The sequence below is a fragment of the Chionomys nivalis genome, chromosome 12 (assembly GCF_950005125.1).
Source record: "Chionomys nivalis chromosome 12, mChiNiv1.1, whole genome shotgun sequence".
Taxonomy (NCBI): Eukaryota; Metazoa; Chordata; class Mammalia; order Rodentia; family Cricetidae; genus Chionomys; species Chionomys nivalis.
Window position 1 is genome coordinate 2152455 of NC_080097.1, and position 23441 is coordinate 2175895.

The window sequence follows — 23441 nt, forward strand, 5'->3', positions numbered from 1 at the left end:
AAGCCCTGCATGTATGAAGCCCTAGATTTGATTCTATCACTGCTAGATAAACAAACAAAATCCAAGTCTTATCTACCTGCCTTCAGTTTGGGGGTGACAGAGAAGTACACAGTAAGAGTATGTTTAGCGAGGTCTATCGGGAATGTACCTTCATTCTGATAACGGATTTGACAAAAATCTAACAGCTTCATGAAGAGACTGGATTTTTGGATTCAGATGACTGGATAACAATATCCCCGGGATAAATCATGAGCGTGGCCCTCAGGATGCCTCAGTTTCCCTGTCTCTAACAGGAATGTGAGTGTGGCACCTCTTTGAGCTGTTGTGTAATTGACGGTGTCTGGTATTGTGTCAGCACCGCTTAAATATTGGTTAAATAAACTCAAACAGAGGCTCCTGGTGACGGCTTGTGCAGCACTTGGCTCTAACCTCTTTAACAGCTCCACAGCAAACTTGTCAGATCTTCATACGGTATGCTTGTCAAACGCGTAGATGATTTGAGTGTCAGATGATGGAACCAGAATCCAAAGCAGCCCTGAGACGCTAGCAGTGAAGTGCCGTGCACGAGACGGAGCTAAAACCCCTTTTGTGCTTTTGCTGTGTCTGTGACAAAGTAGGTTGACAACAGATACGGAAGGAAAGTTGAGGTACACGCCATCAGTGGGGAACAAAGTAACGGGGTGCTAAAATGGGCGGACACAGCAGCCACAGCGGCAACGGACGATATAGGAGTAGTCCACTCACTTTCTACTTTTTATGACGTCCAGGATCCCGGTCAGTTACACCTACGGTGGGTGAGGTTTCCACGCTCACCATGACCCTCCACAGTCAGCCCCAGAAGCTCATTTCCAAACTGGCTCTAGATACAGTCAAGCTGACCGATCTAACCATCACATCTAGAAAGAATTTTAACAACAAAACAAACAATATCCAAACCTGTGCTGGCTTACCAGGCCTTTCTATGGATTTCTTGTTTTGTTTTCTCATCTTTTTTTTTCAAGACAGGGTTCCTCTATGTGTAGCCCAAGTCATCCTAGAACTCATACTGTAGACTAGGCTGGCCTCAAACCCAAGAGACCCACTTCAGTCGGCTTCCTGGTATTAAAGGTTTGCACCACCACTGACTTGGGTTTCTACGGCTTTTCAAAGGGAGCTCTAGTTTACTCTTAAACTCCGCATGTAAAAAAGTGCGGCTAGCAATCAATGCAGTACTCAACTGTAATGAGAGAATGGAGTGTCCAAATAAAGACACCCAGGTGTTATCTCAGTCATCCACAGCCTGAGGACCTGGCTTTAAACCCCAGCTGTCAGTCAACTAAGAACCACTCACATTCCAGAGTCAGTGCTCCTCCCCCCCATACCCATATCCACCCCACCCTTCCTTCAGTGACTCAGCCACAACAGCCCCACCATCATTAAAGGCCAATACCACACTTTCCACCTTCTCCCTAGCTGTGTTCCCCTCTGCGCACACTCCATACCCCCATACAGCTTGCCATCACGACCTGGTCTGTAGCTGTCTCTATCCTGCTCAGAGGAAGCCATTTTGCACCTCTCCCTCTCCCCAATATATCTCTTGGATGAGGTCTGTTGTGGGATGTGATTTTTTTTTTTTTCAGTATCTCTTGGCCCACATCTCCAAGATACTCTTTGGTTGCAAACCCTTTCACCAGCACTCTTGTGAAAAGCAGAGTGTGGTGACAGGTTTGTAATCCCGGCACTGAGGATGTTACGCCCAGATCATGGAGTCCCCCCAAAACCAAACCAACTAGGAGACCAAGTCCCGTATGTAAAAGCAAAGATCCATTATTCTTACACAAGTTCATGAACTAAGACCCTCCATGTGTCTAACTAACATGGCAAGATCAGAGAACCCCCAAGCTCAGTTGGGGTTGGGTTTTTATATTAGCAAAGGTAGGGGTGAGGGATTTCTTAGGTTCAGGACCCTGACTGGCTGACATTTGTCTAGGGGTGTCCTGGTGAAAAGCGATGGGTGTGTGCTGGCAGGTGATCCTGTCTACAATGATTGGAACGAAAGGAATTTCCTTTGGATGATCTGTTCCTGGGTGGTGCCTAGGTAGTCTCAGTTTGTGGTCTTTCTTGGAACCAGGTATAGCCACAGGGTAAACTACTGAGACTCAGGCCTCTGTTGAGTCCTACAAGGAGACAGAGATGGGCAGAACCCTGGGACTCCCTTACCAGCCAGCCTCTCTTTGTTTGCTAGCCAACAAACTGTCTCAGAAAACCAGGAGGAGCGTACCTGAGGAAGGACGCTCAAGGTTTGATGTCTGGTATCAACACACATGTGCACAAGCAAGCATGCATGAAGCTGGGCATAAAAGCACATGCCTTCAACCCCAGCATGGCTCTGTGAGTTTAAGGTCAGCCTAGCCAGTATAAATTCCAGGACACCCAGGGCTACATAGTGAGATATTGTCTCAAATAGCAAACATACCCACACATCACATCACAAACACACACACATGCACATGTTTATACAAAAAAATATAAACGCACCCTGCATGAACATGGGAGTCAAGATGGCAACTGTGGCTTGCTCACCCCCTCAACTTTCTAACTGTTAGCTCAACTGTTGCTATCTAGGCAGACAATGGCTGAGCGCACAGATACACAAGCAGATGTAAGGCAGGAAGGAGACATACTTTCATGAGAGGGACAGAAAAGATGCTCAGGCAGGTCTCAGAGGACAGCCTCTAGACTGGAGAAGAAATATAATTGGAACTTTATCCAGGCTTCCAGGGGCTACTGGGCTGCTATGCTGAAATAAACATCCCTCCCTATCGCAATTGCTACAGGCCTTATCTGACCCATTTCCTGTAGGAAATCAAGCTACTTGCAGGTACTTTATCTACTTTTCTCCCATAATAATCCCCAGCCCTGACAAAAGGAGATATTGTCATCTCCGTGGGTTAGATAAGAAATTGAGGCAAAGAAGTACAGAGAATTGCCTGAGGTTACACAGGACTGGAATTACAACCTGGTATCTAATCTGAGCGCACACTACGGAGTTTTAGGAGGGGTATACTGGAATCACATTATAGTCTTTAAAAAGAAAAAAAGTCTAGCCTATTTACTTGAATCTTTAGGAGAAAGATTAATTGTATTAATTATACACCAAAGACATTGAGTAGACACTTTAGATCCTACATGTTTATTCTAATCTTTTCCTAAAGACTTGGGAAGTTTGGGTTTCATCATTAAGAAGATATGAGAAATTAACTCTTTTTTTTTTTAATTAAGGCAAATATTTGTTTGCTAGACTCTCCAAGGAAAGTAATTATTCTGGAAAGCAGTACAGTTCAGACAGGCTCCTTCAGATCATGGGGAGTAAGAAGCTACCCAGACAGCAGGAGTCCAGATGGCCTAGGGACTCAATGGGTAAACAAAGGGTGGGGAAAGCATGTTTTTAACCAAAGCATTTGCATGCATACATAAATTATTATTATAGAGATTTACATATTTTACCTAATTATCAAACAAATGCATGTTCATTACTTAAAATCTTGAAAATAAGCCGGCTGTGGTGGCACACGCCTTTAATCCCAGGATTTGGGAAGCAGAGGCAGGTAGATTTCTGAGGCCAGCCTGGTCTACAGAGTGGGTTCTAGTACAGCCAGGGCACCATAGAAAAACCCTGTCTCTAAATAAATAAATAAATAAATAAATAAATAAATAAATAAATAAATAGAAAGTTCAGCAAAACAGCCAACTGGAGAGATGGCTCAGCAGTTAAGAGCACTGGCTTCACTTCCACAGGTCCTGGGTTAAGTTCCCAGCACCCACATGGTGGCTAATAAATTCTGAAAAATCTGATGCCCTCTTCTGGTCTCTGTGGATACTGCATGCACATGGTGCAGACAAACATGCAAGCAAAACACATATTAAAAAAAAAAAAAAATAAACAAACCAAAAGTATCTACTATTCAACTACCAGGTAAGAAACCTCTCTGCCTGGTCTGGTGCTGCGATTCTTGTAATCCCAGGGCTTGGAGGACTGAGGCAGAAGGATTGCAAGTTTGAAGTCAGTTTGGGAAATAGTTAAAATTAAAACCAGTTTTGTTTTAATGAGGGAAGATCAGAAACACCCCCATCTACCTGTTTATAGACTGATCAGGCCAGAAACCACAAGCAGCTCTGAGTTCTGTGAGCATCTCCTTAAGTAAGTAGGAGAAATAATCACTCATCGGTGGAAAACCACCTTATGTGTTCTTGGTCATCTGTCTCAGACAACCTAAGACCAAAATTCAATATAAAGGGCTGGAGAGATGGCTTAGAGGTTAAGAGCACTGGGTGCTCTTTCAGAGGTCCTGAGTTCAATTCCCACCAACCACACAGTGATTCACAACCATCAATAATAAGATCTGGTGCCCTCTTCTGGCATGCAGGGATACATGCAGGCAAGCAGAACACTGTATACATAATAAATAAATCTTAAAAAAAAAAAGAAAAGGAAGGAAGGGAAGAAGAAAGAGAAGAAAAGAAAAGAAAAGAAAGAGAAAAGAAGAAAGAAAGAAAATTCCTAAGCCAAGCGGTGTTACACCTGTGATCCTCAGGAGGCAAAGGCAGGTAGATTTCTAAGTTTGGGAGCAGTTTGGTGTACAGAGCAAGTTCCAGAACAGCCAGGACTGTACAGAGAGATTCTGTCTCTAAATAAATTAGTAAATAAAATAACTTTTTAAAAAAAGGAAGAAGAAATAAATTTCTTCATCATATTCAGTTGGTTTGAGAATCTTTTACCATGATTCTAGAAACATCTAATTTACATAGGTCAACCAATATCACAGAGCAAAATAGATTACCTCTCTATTTATACACACACCAGTCACAGATACTAAATGTCAAGGTTTCAAGATACATTTTGACGAATGTGTCCCTTCAGATAAGACATGTAAGAGAGAGCCAGAACCAAATACCCTAACCATCAAGGAAGGGTGAGGTTGACACTTTGTCAACAGCGAATTATGCTAGTTCAAGAGCCCCAAATTCTAGCCCATCATCCCTCCCTCCGTCGGAAAACCAGGCCAGTACCTTTTTGTTTTCGGCCACTCCATCCTCGCAGTCCAGCACCGCACAATCTACTTTCAGTGATGGAATCTTCTTAATTTTCTTCTCGTCATTCCCAGGCACATACAGCACTGCCCTTCGAGGGATATACTTGTGACTAGACAAGGAGCTATACCCAGGCCTGCAGATACTGGCCACGGTGGATGCCTTCCTGAAAGAGAAATTTCTAGGCTTAGTTCAAAATGGAATTCTGCACTTATACAAGTGCTGGAGAGAAGGCTCAGCAGCTAAGAGCACTGGCCGCTCTTCCAGAGATTCCGGGTTCAATTCCCAGCACCTACATAGCAGCGCACAGCTGCCTGTAAGTCCAGTTCCAGGGGATCTAACATCAATGCACATAAAATAAAGCTAAATTTTAAAAAATAAATAAATTTGTGAATGAACTCTTCACTTATCCATTTATTCATTTTGGCTTTTTAAAAATATTTAAAATTTAAAATTATGTGTATATGGTGGTAGAAGGGGGTAACATGTATGCATATAAGTAATACGGGTGCCTGAGGAGGCCAAAAGAGGTCTTTGGGGTCCCCTGAAGCTGAAAGTGGCTGTGAGCCACCACAGTTGTTGCTAGGAACTGAATTCAGACCTTTGCAGGAGCTGTATGCGCCATTTGTCTTTCCCTATTTTGGCTTTTTTGTTTGTTTTCAAGACAAAGTCCCACTATGTAGCTATATAGCTCAGGCTGGCTTTGAACTCACAAAGATTCACCTGCCTCTGCCTCTGAAGTGAGCGCAGGGATTAAAGGTGTGTGCCACACCCCCACCTAATTTTTTGGCTTTTTGAGGTGGGTCTTGTTAAACAGCCTTGGCTCATCACTGTGGTGCTCAGGCTGATCTCAAACTCAGGCCAAACCCTGGGGAATCTGAGTCACATACTTACTATATGTTTAGATTCACATACTCAGTTTTTAATATCAAGAATAAGAAACCAGCCAGGTGGTGGTGGTGCACGCCTTTAATCTCAGCACTTGGGAGGCAGAGGCAGGCGGATCTCTGTGAGTTCAAGACCAGCCTGCTCTACAGAGCTAGTTCCAGGACAGGCTCCAAAACCACAGAGAAACCCTGTCTCGAAAAAGAAAAAAAAAAGAATAAGAAACCGTACAAAGAAACAGGAAAATAAGGTCCTGTGTGAAGAAAAAGCAAGCCAGTAGAAGCCAGTTCTGAAAAATTCCTGATGGCAGTACCATTAGGTACAACTATCATGCTCTGAGGTTTTTGCTGTTGTTTTGTTTTTCCTTGGCAAGCCCTTGTTCTAGAACAAGGGATCAAAACACAGACCCTAATATTTGGAGAACATGGCCCTGTTATGGTCTACCCTGAGTCCATCAGGCAATGTACAGATCGTTACAAACATATACACAGCTAAGACATGACTGAAAAGCCCACTTGAGGCCTTCAGTGGATTCCAGAATTCCAGGGCTCAGCACAGCGGTCATGCCTAGAACCCCAGTATTCAAGAGACTGAAACCAGGTTACAGATGTGGTTCACTGTTTACCTTAGACTGATTCCCAACAATGCATGAACAAGACATGGTAGTTTACCCCTGCAATCCTACCACCTAGAAGGTGATATCATCTTGAACTGATCACATATGGCTACATAAGAGGCCAGTGAGGCCTAGAGATTGAAGGAGGGGTGGGGGGGAGGCGGAGAGAAGAGGAAGCAATAAGACGGGGAGGTCTTGGGTTTGAATCCAGCCTAGGCTAGGACACACACATACACATACACACACACACACACACACAAAACACCTCAAAACAGAAACAACAAACTGGGTTCTGGAGTTCCAAAATATTTAAACCTGCAAGACTCTGCAATGATGCATGCCCAAAATTTTAGCACTAGAGTGGCAAAGACAGAAGCATCCCTAGAACTTGCTGGCCAGCTAATCTAGTCAAATCTGTGGGCTTCAAGTTAGTTCAGTAAGAGACCACCTCTCAAAAATTAAAGCAGAGAGCACCCAAGAAGACCCTGACCTCCATGCCCCACCACACACAAACAAGGTTCACCTCTGACTCTCAGAGTTAAGGTAGCTCTGTGATTTAAGGTAGCACTGTGCTTTTCAACACAACTGTGGGGGAAGGAGGCAAAGAAAGGTAAGGAAAGTCAGAAGCTGTTGGTCCAGGGTTTAAACTTGTGACTAAAAGATGGATAAATCCTGAAGGCTATACTAGCAATATATCATATACTTCCAGCTTATTAAGAGAGTGGATTTTAATTATTCTCATCAAATATGCATTAGCTATGAGAGGTAATGGATGTATCGATTTTTTTTTTTTTTTTGGTTTTTCGAGACAGGGTTTCTCTGTGGTTTTGGAGCCTGTCCTGGAACTAGCTCTTGTAGACCAGGCTGGTCTCGAACTCACAGAGATCCGCCTGCCTCTGCCTCCCAAGTGCTGGGATTAAAGGCATGCGCCACCACCGCCCGGCAGATGTACCGATTATTTAAGGAGTAATTGCATAATGCCTATCTACATCAGAACATTATGGTGTACACTTCCAATGTACAGTATCATCAATTTTGCTTCAATAAAGCTGAAAAATATTTACCAAGGTATCTAATGTTAAATGAAGAAACATCTTAATTATAAGTTATTATTTATTTATTTATTTATTTATTATCTCTGTGTGTGAGTGTGGGAGAGCACAGGCGTAGAAGGAAAACTTTCTGGAGGCATTTTTCTCTTTCTACCTTTATGTAGCTCTTCTGTAGATCAAACTCAGGCTATAGGGCTCACCCAGCAAGCCCTTTACCCCCTGAGCCATCTCTCTGGCCCCCTGGGCTGGTGTTTTTAAATGGAAGATAAAACATTATAAATGCATTGTATCTTAACTTAGTAAAATATCCAATGAGAAATACCTAGAAGGAAGTTCCATGAAATCTGATTAGGGATGGCTCTGAACTGTAGAGGCAATGGGGCCATTACTTTCTGCCTCCGCAGGTTTCCCTTATCGTAAACATTTGTCAGAAAGGATGCTACACTCCTTTCTCATTCCTTTTATAACTGGCTGAGGACAAACTAACAAAAGCATTCCAAGAGTTCAGAACAGCAGTAAAACGTAGTAGAAAACATAAAGCCAAATGATTTGAAATTCTATTTATCCTAATATCCAGACTGACAGAGGCTGAAGGAAAACCAAACATCAGGCTGCGTACATCAAGTACAGAAGGGACCTCCTGCTGCATCCTGGTCCAGGTCCTGAAGACACTGCACTCAGCCCCACCATGGCCCTTACCAGGTACCTGGTCTAGGTCACTGTGGCATAGAAAGGCCCCAGGCTACAGGACACTAAGCCTTGTGGGTGAGAGGTGTCCCCAAAGCTACAGCAGGTCCAGAGAGGGCTGTCCACTAGAATTGCCTGTGAAATGGGGGCCAGGAAGGCTCAAGGCTGGAATACAATTGGGACGGGGAGGGGGAGAGGGAACAGGCAGGACACATTTGAAATAAAAAGTGCAGAGGGATCTGAGTTTCAGGTTCTATTGTGGACTCTACAATCTCTAGGGGCCTCAGAACACAGCAGTCTTGGCTCTACAGAGGACAAAGATTCCCTTTCTTCCCCATTCCTGGCTACTCCCAAATCTGTCCTGTGTTTGAGCTGGGTTCAGCATGGGTACTGCTATGACTACAACCGCAATAGGTGACACGATCAAACCTACTTTATCTTCCACGCTTGGAGTTATGGCCTCTTCACAGTCAACACGTAAATATATTCAAGCTAATGTGAGAGTCTTATGGTGAGTTCTCTCCACTGAGCTACTCTTTTTGGAGGTGACATTTCAAAGGGAGGCCCCTCCTGGCCTGCCCCATCTTCTGCTCTCCTCCCTCCCCTTACCTAGTTACCTATTTCTGTGTCTAGGCCCCAGGGGTAGGGGGCTCTCAACCTAAGAATCAATAAAACCACTATGCCTGGGAGCTTTTACAGACTTATCAGATTCAATCAGGGATGTCCGTGCACACCTGTAGCCCCAGCATAGTCCATGCTCAGCCAACCTGGATGGGCTACACGAAGACCCTGTCTTAATAACAACAAAACAAAAATCATCAACTCAGGTGCCGAGCGTGATGGAGCACACATTTAATCCCAGCACACAGGAGGAAGGTAGATTTCAGTGAGTCCCAAAGCAACCAGGACTACATGGAGAGTTCCAGACCAGCGGGAGTTACAAGTGAGCTCTGTCTCCAAAAACAAAACAAAACAAAAGGGTGGTGATGACAACAGAGGCCATCCCAGCAGTTGGAAGGCAGAGGCAGGCGGATCTCTGATTTCAAAGCCAGCCTGGCCTACAGAGTTAGGACAGCCAGAGCTGTTATATAGAAAAACACTGTCTTTGAAAAATTAAAAACAAAAACAAAAACCAACAAACCTGTCCAAATAAATCTCCTTTGGAGGAACTCCCAACTCTGCTTCATAGGGTTCATTCTGGAATTCCTTTGGAGGCAAAGTCAAGCATCTGCCTTCACCCTGGGATTCCCAGAGCTACTTACAGGTAAGCGGAGTTCCCAGCTGTCTCCTGCACAGAAAATGACATCATCGATGCAGGGTGAGACTGGCTTCCGGCTTTTCCTAAGGTCCCTTCACAGTTCTAATGTACAGTTAAGTGTGCATGCAGGCTAGGACTAGCACTTCCTACTGTGTGGAAGCTACCCTGATATAAGGGCTTCTGTTTAACAAATTGAGCCACAGATGAAGGGAAGGCACGTGCCTATAATCCCAGCTCCTAGGAGGAAGAAGGAGGAACATTGCCACTTCAGTGCTGGCCTATGCTACATAGTAAGTTTCAGGCAAATCAGAGTCATATAACAAAGCACTGTCTCATAAATAATAATAATAAAAAATAGGATGGAGGGGGCCTGAGGAGAAAGCTCAGCCTGTAGAGTGGGTATCTCCCAGTCACAAGAAGCTGAGTTCAGCCTCCAGAGTGCATGTCAAAATGCCATGCATGGAGGTGCACCCTTGCCACCCCAGTGCTAGGGAAGCAGGGACCAAAGAGTTCCTGGGAATCATTGTCCACCCAGCGTAGCCTACTTGATGAGCTCCAGGTCTGGACCCGTTTCCAAGGAGATGGACGATATTCCTGAGAACAGCATCCAAGGTTGTCTTCCAGCTTCTGTGCTTGTGCAACACACATGCACATGCATCCACACACATACACATAAAAAACCAAGGGTGGGCATGGAGCCCGGGGGGTAGAACATTTGCCTAGTGTATTCAAGGCTCCAGTCCCATCCCTAGCACTGAAGAGAAACAAAAAAAGCTGAGTTCTCCGGCCATGGACGAAGGTCCTGAAGGATCTGTGTATTAAGTGACGGTAAGAGACCATCAGTCGGTGCGTCTTTCTTACTCTCCAAGTGACAGCAAAGCTCACCTATTAATTTCCGCTTGGCTTAAGCTATTAATAGCCAGGTATCTACGCCAGCATCTATAATTGAGGCCCCGCTTATGTTCTCACTCCGCTAAGTTCTCAAGTGCCCACGAGAGATTCCATGCCTCCTTTGAAAAGCTGTTTTGGTTACTATGGCAACAATGCACAGACCAGGGGGAGTGTTCCAAGGATGGAAGAGTCACACGACAGCTATCTGTCCTCCTACGGGCAGACAAGGCCCTTCTCAAGATGTGTATATAAGCTGCAGATAAACGTGTGACTGGTTCAGAAAAGCTGAGAAAATATTTCTTTTTTTTTTTTTTTTTTTTTTTTTTTTTTTGGTTTTTCGAGACAGGGTTTCTCTGTGGCTTGGGAGCCTGTCCTGGAACTAGCTCTGTAGACCAGGCTGGCCTCGAACTCACAGAGATCCGCCTGCCTCTGCCTCCCGAGTGCTGGGATTAAAGGCGTGTGCCACCACCGCCCAGCTGAGAAAATATTTCTAATATAAACCCCTCCCCGGGAACAAAAGAATACCTAAGCTCCTTTGGGGCCCAAATGAAGAAAGTCTTGTGTCCAAAGCAGACACATACAGGGTGGTAGTGGGGGACCCACATGGGGTTCCCTTCTTTTTTTTTTTTTTTTTTGCTTTTTCGAGACAGGGTTTCTCTGTGGTTTTGGAGCCTGTCCTGGAACTAGCTCTTGTAGACCAGGCTGGTCTCGAACTCACAGAGATCCGCCTGCCTCTGCCTCCCAAGTGCTGGGATTAAAGGCGTGCGCCACCACCGCCCAGCTATGGGGTTCCCTTCTAATGCATGTCCCACGGGCCCTGCCTGGAGGCCTCTCTGGTAACGCACGTGCCAAGCAGGACCTGCAGGGCTGTGTTTCCCTGCTGCTCTACTCTGGTCTGTCAGGGAAGCCCCTAGGAAAGTAGGGTGAAGGGCAGATGCAACAACCACCAGCAGCATACTTTATGTGACGCGAGGTCTCACTATGTAGCCCCGGCCGGCCTCAAAGTCATGTGGACCCTTCTACGTGCGGGGATTACAGGCATGAGTTCTCACACCAGGCTTTAGCAACCACGGTGTGGCATCTGAAGCGCCACTTCCTCGGATGACAAGGACACAGAGGGGCAAGGCTAGTCCCTGTGAGGGCCACTGATGCGAGGAGTTTCTGCTTACACAGAAAGAGAAAGGCGAGAAATACCATGCCAAGAGTTAAACGTGCCCTTTATAGGCACGGAGGAAGCTCAAAGAGATAAGGAGGACATGGTCCTGATCTAGGAGGTCTCTAGAGAAGTCAGAGTCACAGACAGAGGTGGGCATCCCAGGCCTTTGAGCCCTGCATTTTAGACGGTTAGGCAGGAGGATCACCAGGTCAAGGCCAGCCTGAGCTATATTAAAGCCATCTCAACACACACACACACAGACACACACACAGAGAGACACACACCTAACCCACACACATATACACCCCACAATTCGCTGGACAATATAACCCCCACACCCCAGCACACATCCTTCCCACACACTTACATGCATCCACACCTACACAGACCATCTATACACGCCACACACTAAAGTAAACTAAAATCCAGAAAGCAGAAAGGCGGGGGGAGGGGGAAGAAAGGTGTGAGCTGTTCATTAAAGGGCGTTGCATCTCTGCTTGAGGAAAAACTAAAGTTCAGGAGATGGAGGACAGACAACGGCGACAGCCACACATTTGAAATAGTCTTAAGCCACCGTACAATTACACACTGATAGAATATTGTATAGATTACAAATAAATATTTTAAAAAAATAAAAATAAAATAAAAATGGATAGGATGGTTTGTTAATGCTCTGTATATTTTACCATAAAAATAAGAAAATTAAAGAGCCGGAGGACTGGGGCTACATAGCTCAGTAGTAGAGCATTGGTCTAACATGGGTGAGGTCCCGGGTACAAGTCTCAGTTATTGCCTAATAACAACAACAATATTAACAGTAGAGATGAGTGTGGGGCAAGAACCTGTTGTCTGTCCTAGCTACACAGAGCTTGAGGCAGGAGCCCAGGAACTGAAGTCCCGCCCAGACAACATAACATCTCAAAAAGAACAGTACCAAATCTGTTTGGCTTGCTTGGTGCATCCACGCCCCTTGCCAACACATGCACAGGGCTATTCAAATTCAGCATCAAGCACGAAGATAATAAACACAGCCTGCCAGAGGCTGGCCCTCCTTAAGGAAGGGCTATGGGCTGCACCATCATGGTGACCTTTCAGAGTACCTCATGGTCTCCCAGGGAGTCCGTCAGGTGTGGCCACCAAGCTCTAGGTGTCCAGGTGTCATGGATTGGAAAAAGCGGCAAGCTGGAGGAACAGTGAAAGCCCCACACAACTGCACTCATCTTGAGAGGATCCCATGGAGATCCAGGCTTACAGCCTGTCTTTACTAAGGAAAGCATTGGTCGTTTCCAGAGTGGCTCAACATCGGGGAGCTTGGTAGCTCCTCTGAGGGCAAAGAGGGACATCTGTGCTTCTGCAGGGTCACACTAGAGATACGATGGGCATCTTGGCCTAGAGACATCCTCCAGGTAAGGCTAGGCAGAGAACAGGAAGCCCTCTGCCCAGGGATGGGGCCAATCCTCCATGTTACTGGGCTGGGAGAGAGCTGCCAGGCTATGGTAGACTGCAACCTCTGACCAGCAGGGACTCCCAGCCAGAAAGGACAACTCAGGTTGGTCTCAAACTCAATAGGCAGCCAAGGATGACCTTAAACTTCTAATCCTCCTGCCTCTGCCTTCCCAAGCACTTGGACCACGCTGTGTGCCGCCATGCCCTGTTTATATACAGCGCTTGGGATGGAACCTGGATCTTCACGAGTACCGAGCAAGCACTCCGCCAACTAAGCCCAGACTGAGCCTATCAGTTTTACGGAGTTCAAAGGCTGCTACCTGTGTCAAATCAATGCCTCTCCGTGCCTGGTTTCTTTGATAGAGAGAAATAATGAAGGCAGAATTCTTTTTCACTCCAGAAAGGGGCAAAAATGGTCCTGCAATTTTGAGAAAATGGTTCTTCTACTTAAAAAAATAATAACTGTCGTGAAGCTGATCTTGGTTAGTGAAATTTCTGGTTCCTTTCAGATTCCTCAAAAATTCCTTTCAAGTGTCAATCTCAATGAAAAGGAGGCCAAAAAGCTACATAGTTTTGAATTTTGATCTCTTCGCTGGCCACAGTCCCTAGAGGATTCTGGCCTGGAGATTTTTGGGAGGGTATAATACTGTGCACTCACTCCCTCTGCCTCCCTCTCTCTCTCTGAACAACTTTTTGGAAAGAATACAGGCTGAGTCTAATTGCCAGATCACACACACACACACACACACACACACACACACGGAAGCCGCGAATACAAGTTGAGATCTCAAATCACGCGATACAGTTTTGATTTGATTATTATTTAATCACAATAAGATTAAGGCTGTTTCTTCCTTCATAATTATTCAGAGCTAAGTGTGATGAAAATTAAAATGAAACATATGGTTGTGAATAAGAGGTATCTTTATAATATAAAGAGACTTTGTTTTGTCTTCAGTGTTTAGTAGACTACAGGAACTCACTTTCCCCATCTAAGGCAAGGTCTCCTGGAACCTGCTAGTTAAGGGTGTGTGTGTGCATGTGTGTGTGTGTTCATTCAGAATGTGATAATGGAGTCTATAAAGCTATCCTGCATCTTGTCTAATACTGATCCTATCTTCCTTTGGAGTGACTAATGAAAGGCTAAGAGGTACTGTGGGTGACAAGGCTAGACCGTGGAGGTTGGAAAGCCTTTGCTGATTTTCTCTTTTCCTTTCAGACAGTCTTCTGTAGCACAGGGTAGCATAGGGTGGCCTCAAACTCTTTAGCTGAGGATGACCTTGAACTCCCGTCTTCCTACACCACCACCCCAGTGCTAAGATTATAGGCACAGGCTACCATTCCAGGTTTATGTGACAGTTCTTTCTGCCTATGAGGCAAGCCTTCCGGCTGAGCTACATGCCCTGGCCTTGCTGCTCGTTCTCACGGTACCAAAGAGTCCCCTCTCCCAGCATTGTAAAAACTGAAGCAGAGCACAGAGGAGACCGTGAGCTACAAAGGAAGAAGCATGGAATACCTACTTAGGACCACACTGCTTCCAGCTCCTGCCTGCCTGATAAAGTTCACAAGCATTTCAGTGTCTCCTCGTCCTGTTTTTCCATCAAGGCCTCCTCTTTCCTGTTTCTTTGGTGCCTTTCATCTCCCTTGCCGACTTCATAATCTCAACCAGCAACTGGATCATCAAGATGGAGGTGTTTCAATGACCAACACCAAATTAGTTTGGACCAAGACCAAATTAGTCTTACTCTGGCCTCAGGTCCCGGTGAGTTTAGCTTCTTTTAAGTCTGGCCCGAATGGATCTATAACGCAGTCTCTCAGCCATGAGGAACCCTGCAGAATGCCAAAACCCGTTCCCAGGTATTTCCATTAGATCTCTGGATGCTACAAGTCTCAGTTGCCAAAGGATCCCCTACTAGGGCATGGACATGATTTGCAAATCAAGCAAGGAGTTGGGGGCACTATTGTACAAACCTGTAATCCCACCACCAAGGAAGCGCAAAGCCAGTCTGAGCTCCGTAGGGCAGTATGGGCTACCTAAGTCCTTGTCTCCAGCAGTCAAACAAACATGCAATCAAGCAACCTTTTACATGTGTCTTCCCTGACATCTGACATTTTAAAGAAAAAACAGAGTCAAGACATATAACCTACCATAGCTTAGGCAGACTCCTAGCAAAACCAACAGACTTCCATGACAGCCCAAGGGCCCAGGAGAGTGGAAATAATATTCAATTATAAAATACCAATATTTGCACAGTAGTTCCCACTAATTAAGAAAGAAAGATAGACACTGTTTGTTATAAACACCACCGGGTCTGGAACAAACCTGAGAGCTCACCACAGAGTGACCCTTGAGACAGAACGGCTTTGCAAAGTGGGTCGTCAGGACAGCTGAGAGCCTGCGTTTTTTTGTCATGAGGCTCTTAATCCTCGTTATGGCACCGACATTTTAATCATTTGTTCTCAGCGTCTTCCTCAAACAATTAGCACTAATGAATGACCAGAATACCTTGGATCATATATGTCTAATTGCAGTCAAGAGCCCTTCTTGTCTGCATGTACATTTCAATTTACCTCTGGGGATAATGTTTGTTAATTGTGTTTCTTTATGTGGCAAGGAAGAGAAAGGCTTCTCGGGCGAAAAGGAACCAAGTGTTCCCTCTCTTCCTTTGTTCCCACAAGAAGCTAAAGTCACTTCAAGAGGCACTTAATCCCATCATCCGCGGTTACAATTGCCTTGCAGCATCAATCAAAAGGAATCTCAAGTAAAATGATGCAGCTATATTGTGTAATTAAAAGCAATTCAGGTAGTTATTACTGGGGCCCTTTACAGGTCCAAATACTTAAAGTGGCCCTGCAGGGATGCGAAACACCCAAGTGTTTTAAATTTGGTCAGCAACATTCTCTCCCTAGAAAGGGAAAAATATGCAAGGGGGGAAAAAAAGAAAGGGAAGAAAGATCAAAATCAAAACAAAAAGCCCACTAACTATATCTTATCTTCTACTGTGAACTGTAACGAAGAAGAGGGAAGAAAAGAATCAAAGACAAAATACCCACAACTCCCAGCTACGAAATAGAACAAACTGGTCAGGAAGGAATGATACAAAGAAATGTGATTTCCAAATCAAACAGCCATCTGCACCCAACTTCAGTGCTCAGGAAGAAAACATGAACAATGAAAGCTGAGTCTCTTCAAGGGGAGCGTACCACACAGGCTTGACAGATGAAAGTAGAAACGTCCTCAAAATTCAAGTTTATTAAAGAGAGAGCAAATTTCTGGTGTTTCCACGCCTACTTACAGAAGCAAGCGGGTGACAAACATTTTTCTTTTTTTTTTTTTAACTTAGCATAGATTTCTAAACAAATTCAGGTAATTTCCAAAAATAAATTAAACCTAAGCGTTTAGATTCCTTATTTGGTTCATAACCGATGAGAGTCACCATACTGACAGAGGTGGAAAACGGGCGTAATTCTCTGGCTTTAATGCTGGACTAAGACGCAGGTCAACAGATGTGAGGCAAGCTGTTGAAACAACCCTGTCTGTGCTGCAACCGTTTCCTCTTCTACATTTCAAACTGGGAAAAAGAATGTCAGAGAAAACACTAAGCAAGTACCTTTTGGGGCTGTTGAACAAGGCAGACATGTTCCAGAAAGACACAAGGACGATCTCGGCAGAAGGCATTCTGGGAGGAGGGGACAGCCTGAAGGCTGCACTCCAAGTCGCCAGGACACAGCCCTGAGCCTCACAGGGGAACCAATGAATGCAGATCCTTAGGTACAATTAGCAGATATTGTAATCATGGCCTGAAAGCTATGTGGAAGCACATGAGGGTCCAGCGGCAAGTGCACATTCGAATCAAAACATGGAAGAATTTGAACACAGGATCACCCTCGTTTTCCAAATAAATTTTCCAGCAATGTAAGTCAGTACAAATGCTGCTAATGAGTGTGAAGGTACACCCCCCCCCCCAGAAGCTTAGCCTTTGGGCTGGGCGCGGGGACTAGCCTCTTTAATCCCAGCCCTATCCAGGCAGAAGCAGAGGCTCTCTGAGTTCCAGATCAGCATGGTGAGTTCCAGGCCAGGCAGGACTGGAGTAAGGGTCTTGTCTTGAAAGAAAAAGAAAGCTCAACCATACACAACGTAAAATGATAGAACAGACTGATTGTGCTTCTATTTTTCATCTCCTTGCCATGCTTTCTCTGAGAACATGACAAACCATATTACTAGGGATGCTGCTGGTCCTCCTGGTTTTATGCTGAGGGTTAAGCATGTCCCACCGACTTAAGCTTACTGCAATGAGGCAGTCCTCAGGTTTCCTCTGGAATCAGGGCAACTGGTTGCTGCATTTTGATGGCCCTTATTCTCTGGCAGGCTGGGGAGTGACACCCTCCCAGGAATGGGGACGAGACAGTGGGTGAGGGAGAGCTGGTGGTCCCCCTGCCTCTCTCCGACCACACTTGCAGGGTAAATCACCTCATGCATGGACAGCGGTAGGTGCGTCTTTGCTACAGCTGTCCCAGATATAAGAACTGCTCTATTGCCTACACCACCACCACCCCACCGGTTGCTTTTAGATTAAGAACTGTAGGTAAAGAATGTGAACATCTAATGAAACATTTTAGGAATACTTGAAACTGAGTTACACACGAGTGGGGAACAGATGCACTGGGGAGGAATCCCGGAAACAGGTCACAGTGACTTTTACCACCATGTCCACCGACAGGTGCCTTATAAGTATCACACACACACACACACACACACACACACACACACACACACACACACGTCTTTCCTTTGTCACTCCGGCTCTCTGCGCCACCCTCTGTCCCCGATGCTCTCGGAGAACCCCTCGGGGAAGTGCCCACTACAGGCGGCCAGGAGCAGTCCCGCAACGGGGGCCCTTCAATTCCTGCCATTGATCCAGCTGCGCACATGCTGCTTAAACACTGCCGGATCAAGCGGGAGAGCAGGATGTGGAAATTCAGCTCTAATTCTTGTGATTACAATCTGTCCCAAGCAGCCAACACCTCCAGGGGTAGTCTACAGGCAACCCATCTACAGATTAAATAAATAAATAAATCTCAGTTTGAAAGTTGCAGAATCTATATACGCGCACCTTCCATACACGGGTTACTAACGAGCCTTCCACCGAATTTGTGTGGACCAGTGAACCAAGGCAAGGCCAGCACGCAGAGCGCACAGGTCAGCGGGGAAAGGACCAAACAGAATCCAGGCAGCAGCAAAGACGTCTTAGACCAGAGGCTCTGAGGGGATTTTCTGGCTAGAGACCACTCCACACCTAAACCAATGAATCACTATCCCATCTCAGCTTGTACAGGGGAGAGTCGAGCAGGAGAATTGTCTTTGTTTGATTTGTTATTTTTTGGCAGGGTCTCTTAGATGAAGGCTGCTTGAATTCCCTAAGCCGATAATGATGACCTTGAACTTTGGATCCACCTGCCTCCTTTTCTTCACCAACTATGAAAATTGGAACGAACGCTTCTGAATCAGACAGCTTCTACAGGAATCACCATAGGCATGTGGGCAGAATGGTAGCCTTCCCGAAATGACCAAAATTCAGAAGGAGATTTCAGTTCTGCCCTGTCAGGGTCCTCTTTAGTGAGTGTGGGTATCCCTCAGGCTGTAGCTTCTAGGAGTATACCGGCAAGTGTGCTCCTTAGACAGCAGGCGGGGTATGCAACACACACAAACATGACTCCATGTTGTCTTTTCTTCCTCGTATTACTGCTTTTTATTTTTATTTTTATTTACTTTGTCTTGCTTTTTTCGAGATAGGATTTCTCTGTGTAGCCCTGGTTACCCTGGAACACACTCTATAGACCAGGCTGGCTTCAAACTCAAGAGATCTGCCTGCCTCTGCCTCTGCCTCTAGAGTACTGGGATTAAAGGCATGTGCCACTACCACCCAGCCAGCTCATTTTTTAAAAATACCATTTGCTGTGGGAAGGAGGCGGAAATTTTTAATTAAAAAAATATATATATAAAATACCATTTGCTGATAACTTTTTGCACCCCTTATTTACTGAGTATTCAAGTGCTAAAAATAAAAGTAACCCTATGTTGTAAGAATTTAAGTTGGTGTTCTAGTACAGAGTTTGCTCAGCATCATGCTTGAGGCCCCTGGTTCTGTTTGCAGCACCCTGAAGAAAACACAAGGTTTTAAGGTAGACATGATGGTGCATTCCTATACTGCAGCACACTGGGCACTGAGATGAGCTACAGAACAAGATCCTGTCTCAAAGTACAAAAGAGAGGAACCAAAAAAAGTCATAAATTCTGAGAATAATGTCTCTCTGTGCTGGGTGGTGGTGGCACACGCCTTTAATCGTGGTGGAGGCAGGAGGATCTCTGAGTTCAAGGCCAGGCTGTTCTACAGAGTGAGTTCCAGGACAGCCAAGACTACACAGAGAAACCCTGTCTCAAAAACAACAAACAAACAAAAAAGTCAAATCTATCTTCCTCAAAGTTCAAAAAAATTTAAATTTTATTCATGGGTCAGGCACGTGGTGTGTATCTTTTATCCTAGCACTCAGAAGGCAGAGGCAGGGCCTGGAGAGATGGCCCAGGAAAGAGCACATCCTGCTCTCCCCGAGATCTGAGTTCAATTCCCAGCACCCACATCAGGTAACCCCAGCTCCAGGGGGATCTCACACTTCTGATCTCTGTGGGCACCTGTATCATGTGCACATACCCTCCACATATACATAATTAAAATAATAAATAAAATCATAAAAATACCTGTCTCGAAAAACCAAAAAAATAAATAAATAAAATTGCCTTCAAGGTTTACATCCTGTTCTAGGTCAGCCAGGGGTGTCAGGAGCCATATCCCCCCCCCCCAAAATTATTATAGGGATCATTGCCCTGAGTTTTGCAGAGGGCTCTACTTCCCAATTGTATTGAGAATTGTTTTATTGACAAAGCCTATCCCACACCCAAATTAACTGTTAAAAGAGAGCTATCTGTTAGCGGAACCTGCCTCACATTCCAAACTATCTAGAGAACTAGGTGTATCAACTCGTGTCTTCCTGACCAAGGAATCGTGACCTGACCGATCGTAACCTCCTGGCCAACGACCTCGTGACCGGCTTGGACCACGAGGCAAGATCCCGTGCCCCAGCCCCCCAAGCTCCTCATCCAGGGGCTATATAAGCTGCAACCATGACTCTAATAAACGGAGGCTTCAACAAATTTGCCTAGCCTCCTTCCTCTTATCGGCCCATGTCTTTCAGGTGGTGCCTCTCCGTGACCCTGGAATAACTGACAAGCCAGGCGGGTTACAGACCCTAGACAGAGTGACCCGTCAAGGCGGTCTACAGTGGCACCCGAACCAGTGACTCGGAGCACGGCTAACTATCCGGACGACAACGCGCAGTCCCGGGACGTCAACAAGAAGAAAAAAGAAGATTCTGCGGCTGCAGAACTCGGACAGATCACAGGATGAGGTAGGTGCAGGATCACTGTCGTCCAATAAGACATGGGACGTGGTGGTGCACGCCTTTAATCCCAGCACTTGGGAGGCAGAGGCAGGTGGATCTCTGTGAGTTCGAGACCAGCCTGGTCTACAGAGCTAGTTCCAGGACAGGCTCCAAAACCACAGAGAAACCCTGTCTCGAAAAACAAAACAAAAAATAACAAAAAAAAAAAAAAAAAAGACATGGGAACGGTCAGTCTCAAAGAAAGGGAAATTTATCAGGGAGAGAGGGGTAAGAGTCAAAAAGAGAGATTTATGTGTTTGCCTGCGTAGATTAATTTCAGTGCTGTGGTTTTGTAGGAAAGTTTTAAAATAAAAGATTATAATACATTCAAAGGTTCCTTAATTGCATAGGATTTTAAAATTGTTTAGGATATCCTGAGTTTTTTATTTCTTTCTTATAAAGTTGAGGATTGTTCTTTCGAGTTCTGTGAGAAGTTTTGCTATAATTTTAATGAACATTTACATTAAATCTGTATGTGAGTTCTGTGAGGAATGTTGCTATAATTTTTAATGGACATTTACACTGAATCTGTAGATTGCTTTCAGTGAAAGTGTCATTTTTGCTGTGTTTTCTTCTACTTTCCCAAGAAAATAGGAGATCTTTTTATTTTCTAATGTCTTAAATTTTTTCTTTTTTTTTTAAATATTTTTTTATTTATTATGTATACAATATTCTGTCTGCATGTGTGCCTGAAGGCCAGAAGAGGGCACCAGACCTCATTACAGATGGTTATGAGCCACCATGTGGTTGCTGGGAATTGAACTCAGGACCTTTGGAAGAGCAGGTAATGCTCTTAACCACTGAGCCATCTCTCCAGCCCCTTAAATTTTTTCTTAAGAGTTAAAGTTCTTATCATACAAGTTTTTTCATTTGTACGCCCACTCTTGGGTGGGAGTTGTATTGTCTCAGCTTGTGGTCCTTTCCTGCTGCCAGGTGGACTGCTGAGACTCAGGCCTCTCACTAAATTTATCGAGGGCCAGAGTTATACTCTAACAAGTGATAATGGTTAAAAATAAAAAAAACATTTCCGCCTTCACAAGCAGAGATAACAGGACCTAAAACTTCCGTCCTGCTTGCTTAAAGTTACTCCAAGATATTTTATGGTATTCATGGATATTTAAAAGAATGATGTCTCTTTTATCCTAGGCGTAAAAGAGATACACTTGGGTTATTTTCAGATTCTGGCTATGATAAAGTAGTTCTGCTATAAACATAGCTGAGCACATGTTTTTATGGTCAAACAACTTGTGTATTTAGGCCCAACAGGGGTGTTGATAAGTTTTAAGGTAGATATTTGCCTAATTTTTAAAAAATGGCCGTAATGAGGGACTCCCAATGCTGGGGAGACTCGCACTCAGGTCTCGGGAGGGCACGGCCCCCCCAGTGACTTGCAGGAGACCTTCCTTGCTGCAATCACACGAGGCTCATGGCCCACATGGGGGAGGAGTTGGGCCTCTAGTGACCTGGAGAGGAAATTTTTGGAAAAGAGACCACAGCCCTGTGGTCCAGGAGGGTCATAAAAATTCCAAAAATCCAGTGATGGTCGCAGGGGGACAGCTCCCTGCCTCTCGGGACCACTCCCAGGGTCACATTCGCCTGGTTCCTTGAGCAGTGTGACGATAACCACAGGGGGAAACTCCCTGTTTGGGGATTGTTATCAGGATCGCAGTCTGGCTTTGTCTCCAGCTGGTTCCTAGGGCAGGGTCGCTGAGCCGGCTGGCCCTAGATTTTTTTTTTTGGTTTTTCGAGACAGGGTTTCTCTGTGGTTTTGGAGCCTGTCCTGGAACTAGCTCTTGTAGACCAGGCTGGTCTCGAACTCACAAAGATCCACCTGCCTCTGCCTCCCGAGTGCTGGGATTAAAGGCGTGCGCCACCACCGCCCGGCTAGCCCTAGATTTTTGATTCTTCTCTTCCTGCTGGAGAAGTCTGGATTTATCCAGGTTTTTCAATACTAGGTATGATCCAGGAGTGGCTGTGCCAGTGTGCACTTCCAGCAATGAAGTTTTTTCCTTACCCACATTTTCTTAAGCATAAATTGTTAGCAATAATTTTTAATCTTGGTCATTTTTACAAGGATAAAATAAAAAAATAAATAAAATCTCAAGAGTTTTAATTTACATTTCTCTGATGGCTAAAGGATGTTATGTTTGAGCATTTTTTTAAGTGTCTCTCAGTCATTTTTAAGTTTGTCTGTTGCCGGGCGGTGGTGGCGCACGCCTTTAATCCCAGCACTCGGGAGGCAGAGGCAGGCGGATCTCTGTGAGTTTGAGGCCAGCCTGGTCTACAAGAGCTAGTACCAGGACAGGAACCAAAAAGCTACGGAGAAACCTTGTCTCGAAAATAAAAAAAAACGAATAATAAAAAAAAAAAATTAAGTTTGTCTGTTGAGAGTTTTCAGTTTAGGTTTGTAACAAATATTTTTATTGGATTAAATTTTTTAATAACTAATTTCCTGAGTTCTTCATATATTTTTAAAATGGATTTATGATAAGTAAAGATCTTTTCCCACTCTATAGTCTTGTTATACAAAAGCTTCTCAGTTCAGGAGCTCCAATTGATGGTTTCTCCCGATGTTTGTGCCACTGAGGCAGTGTTTAAGATGTGGCAAAGTGTACTTCAAAAAATGTTTTCTCTGTGAGGCTCAACATAATTTTTATATGCTGAGGCCTTAGGCTCATTTAAACTTAAGTTTTGTACATGGAGATGGATATGGATTTATTTTTATTCTTCTACATGGTGGTGTCTAATGAGGCCAACATCATTAGTTAAAATGCTTCCTTTTTCCATTTTCCTATCTGCGGGGCAGACTTGCAACTTAAGAGAATAGCTTATAATAGCTTATAAGCTTTTAGATATTCAATGGTTAAAGCTCTAGTTATAATA

At 44.8% G+C, this 23441-nt stretch overlaps 1 protein-coding gene across 1 annotated transcript in view; it reads right to left on the reverse strand.

The window, feature by feature from the left end:
• The window catches only part of Clybl (citramalyl-CoA lyase), a 221529-nt gene that overhangs the window by 85795 nt on the left and 112293 nt on the right, over positions 1-23441 (reverse strand). Inside the window, exon 2 of the mRNA XM_057785890.1 lies at positions 5050-5236. Within this exon, the coding sequence (XP_057641873.1) occupies positions 5050-5236 (187 nt within the window). The remainder of the gene's footprint in view (positions 1-5049; positions 5237-23441) is intronic.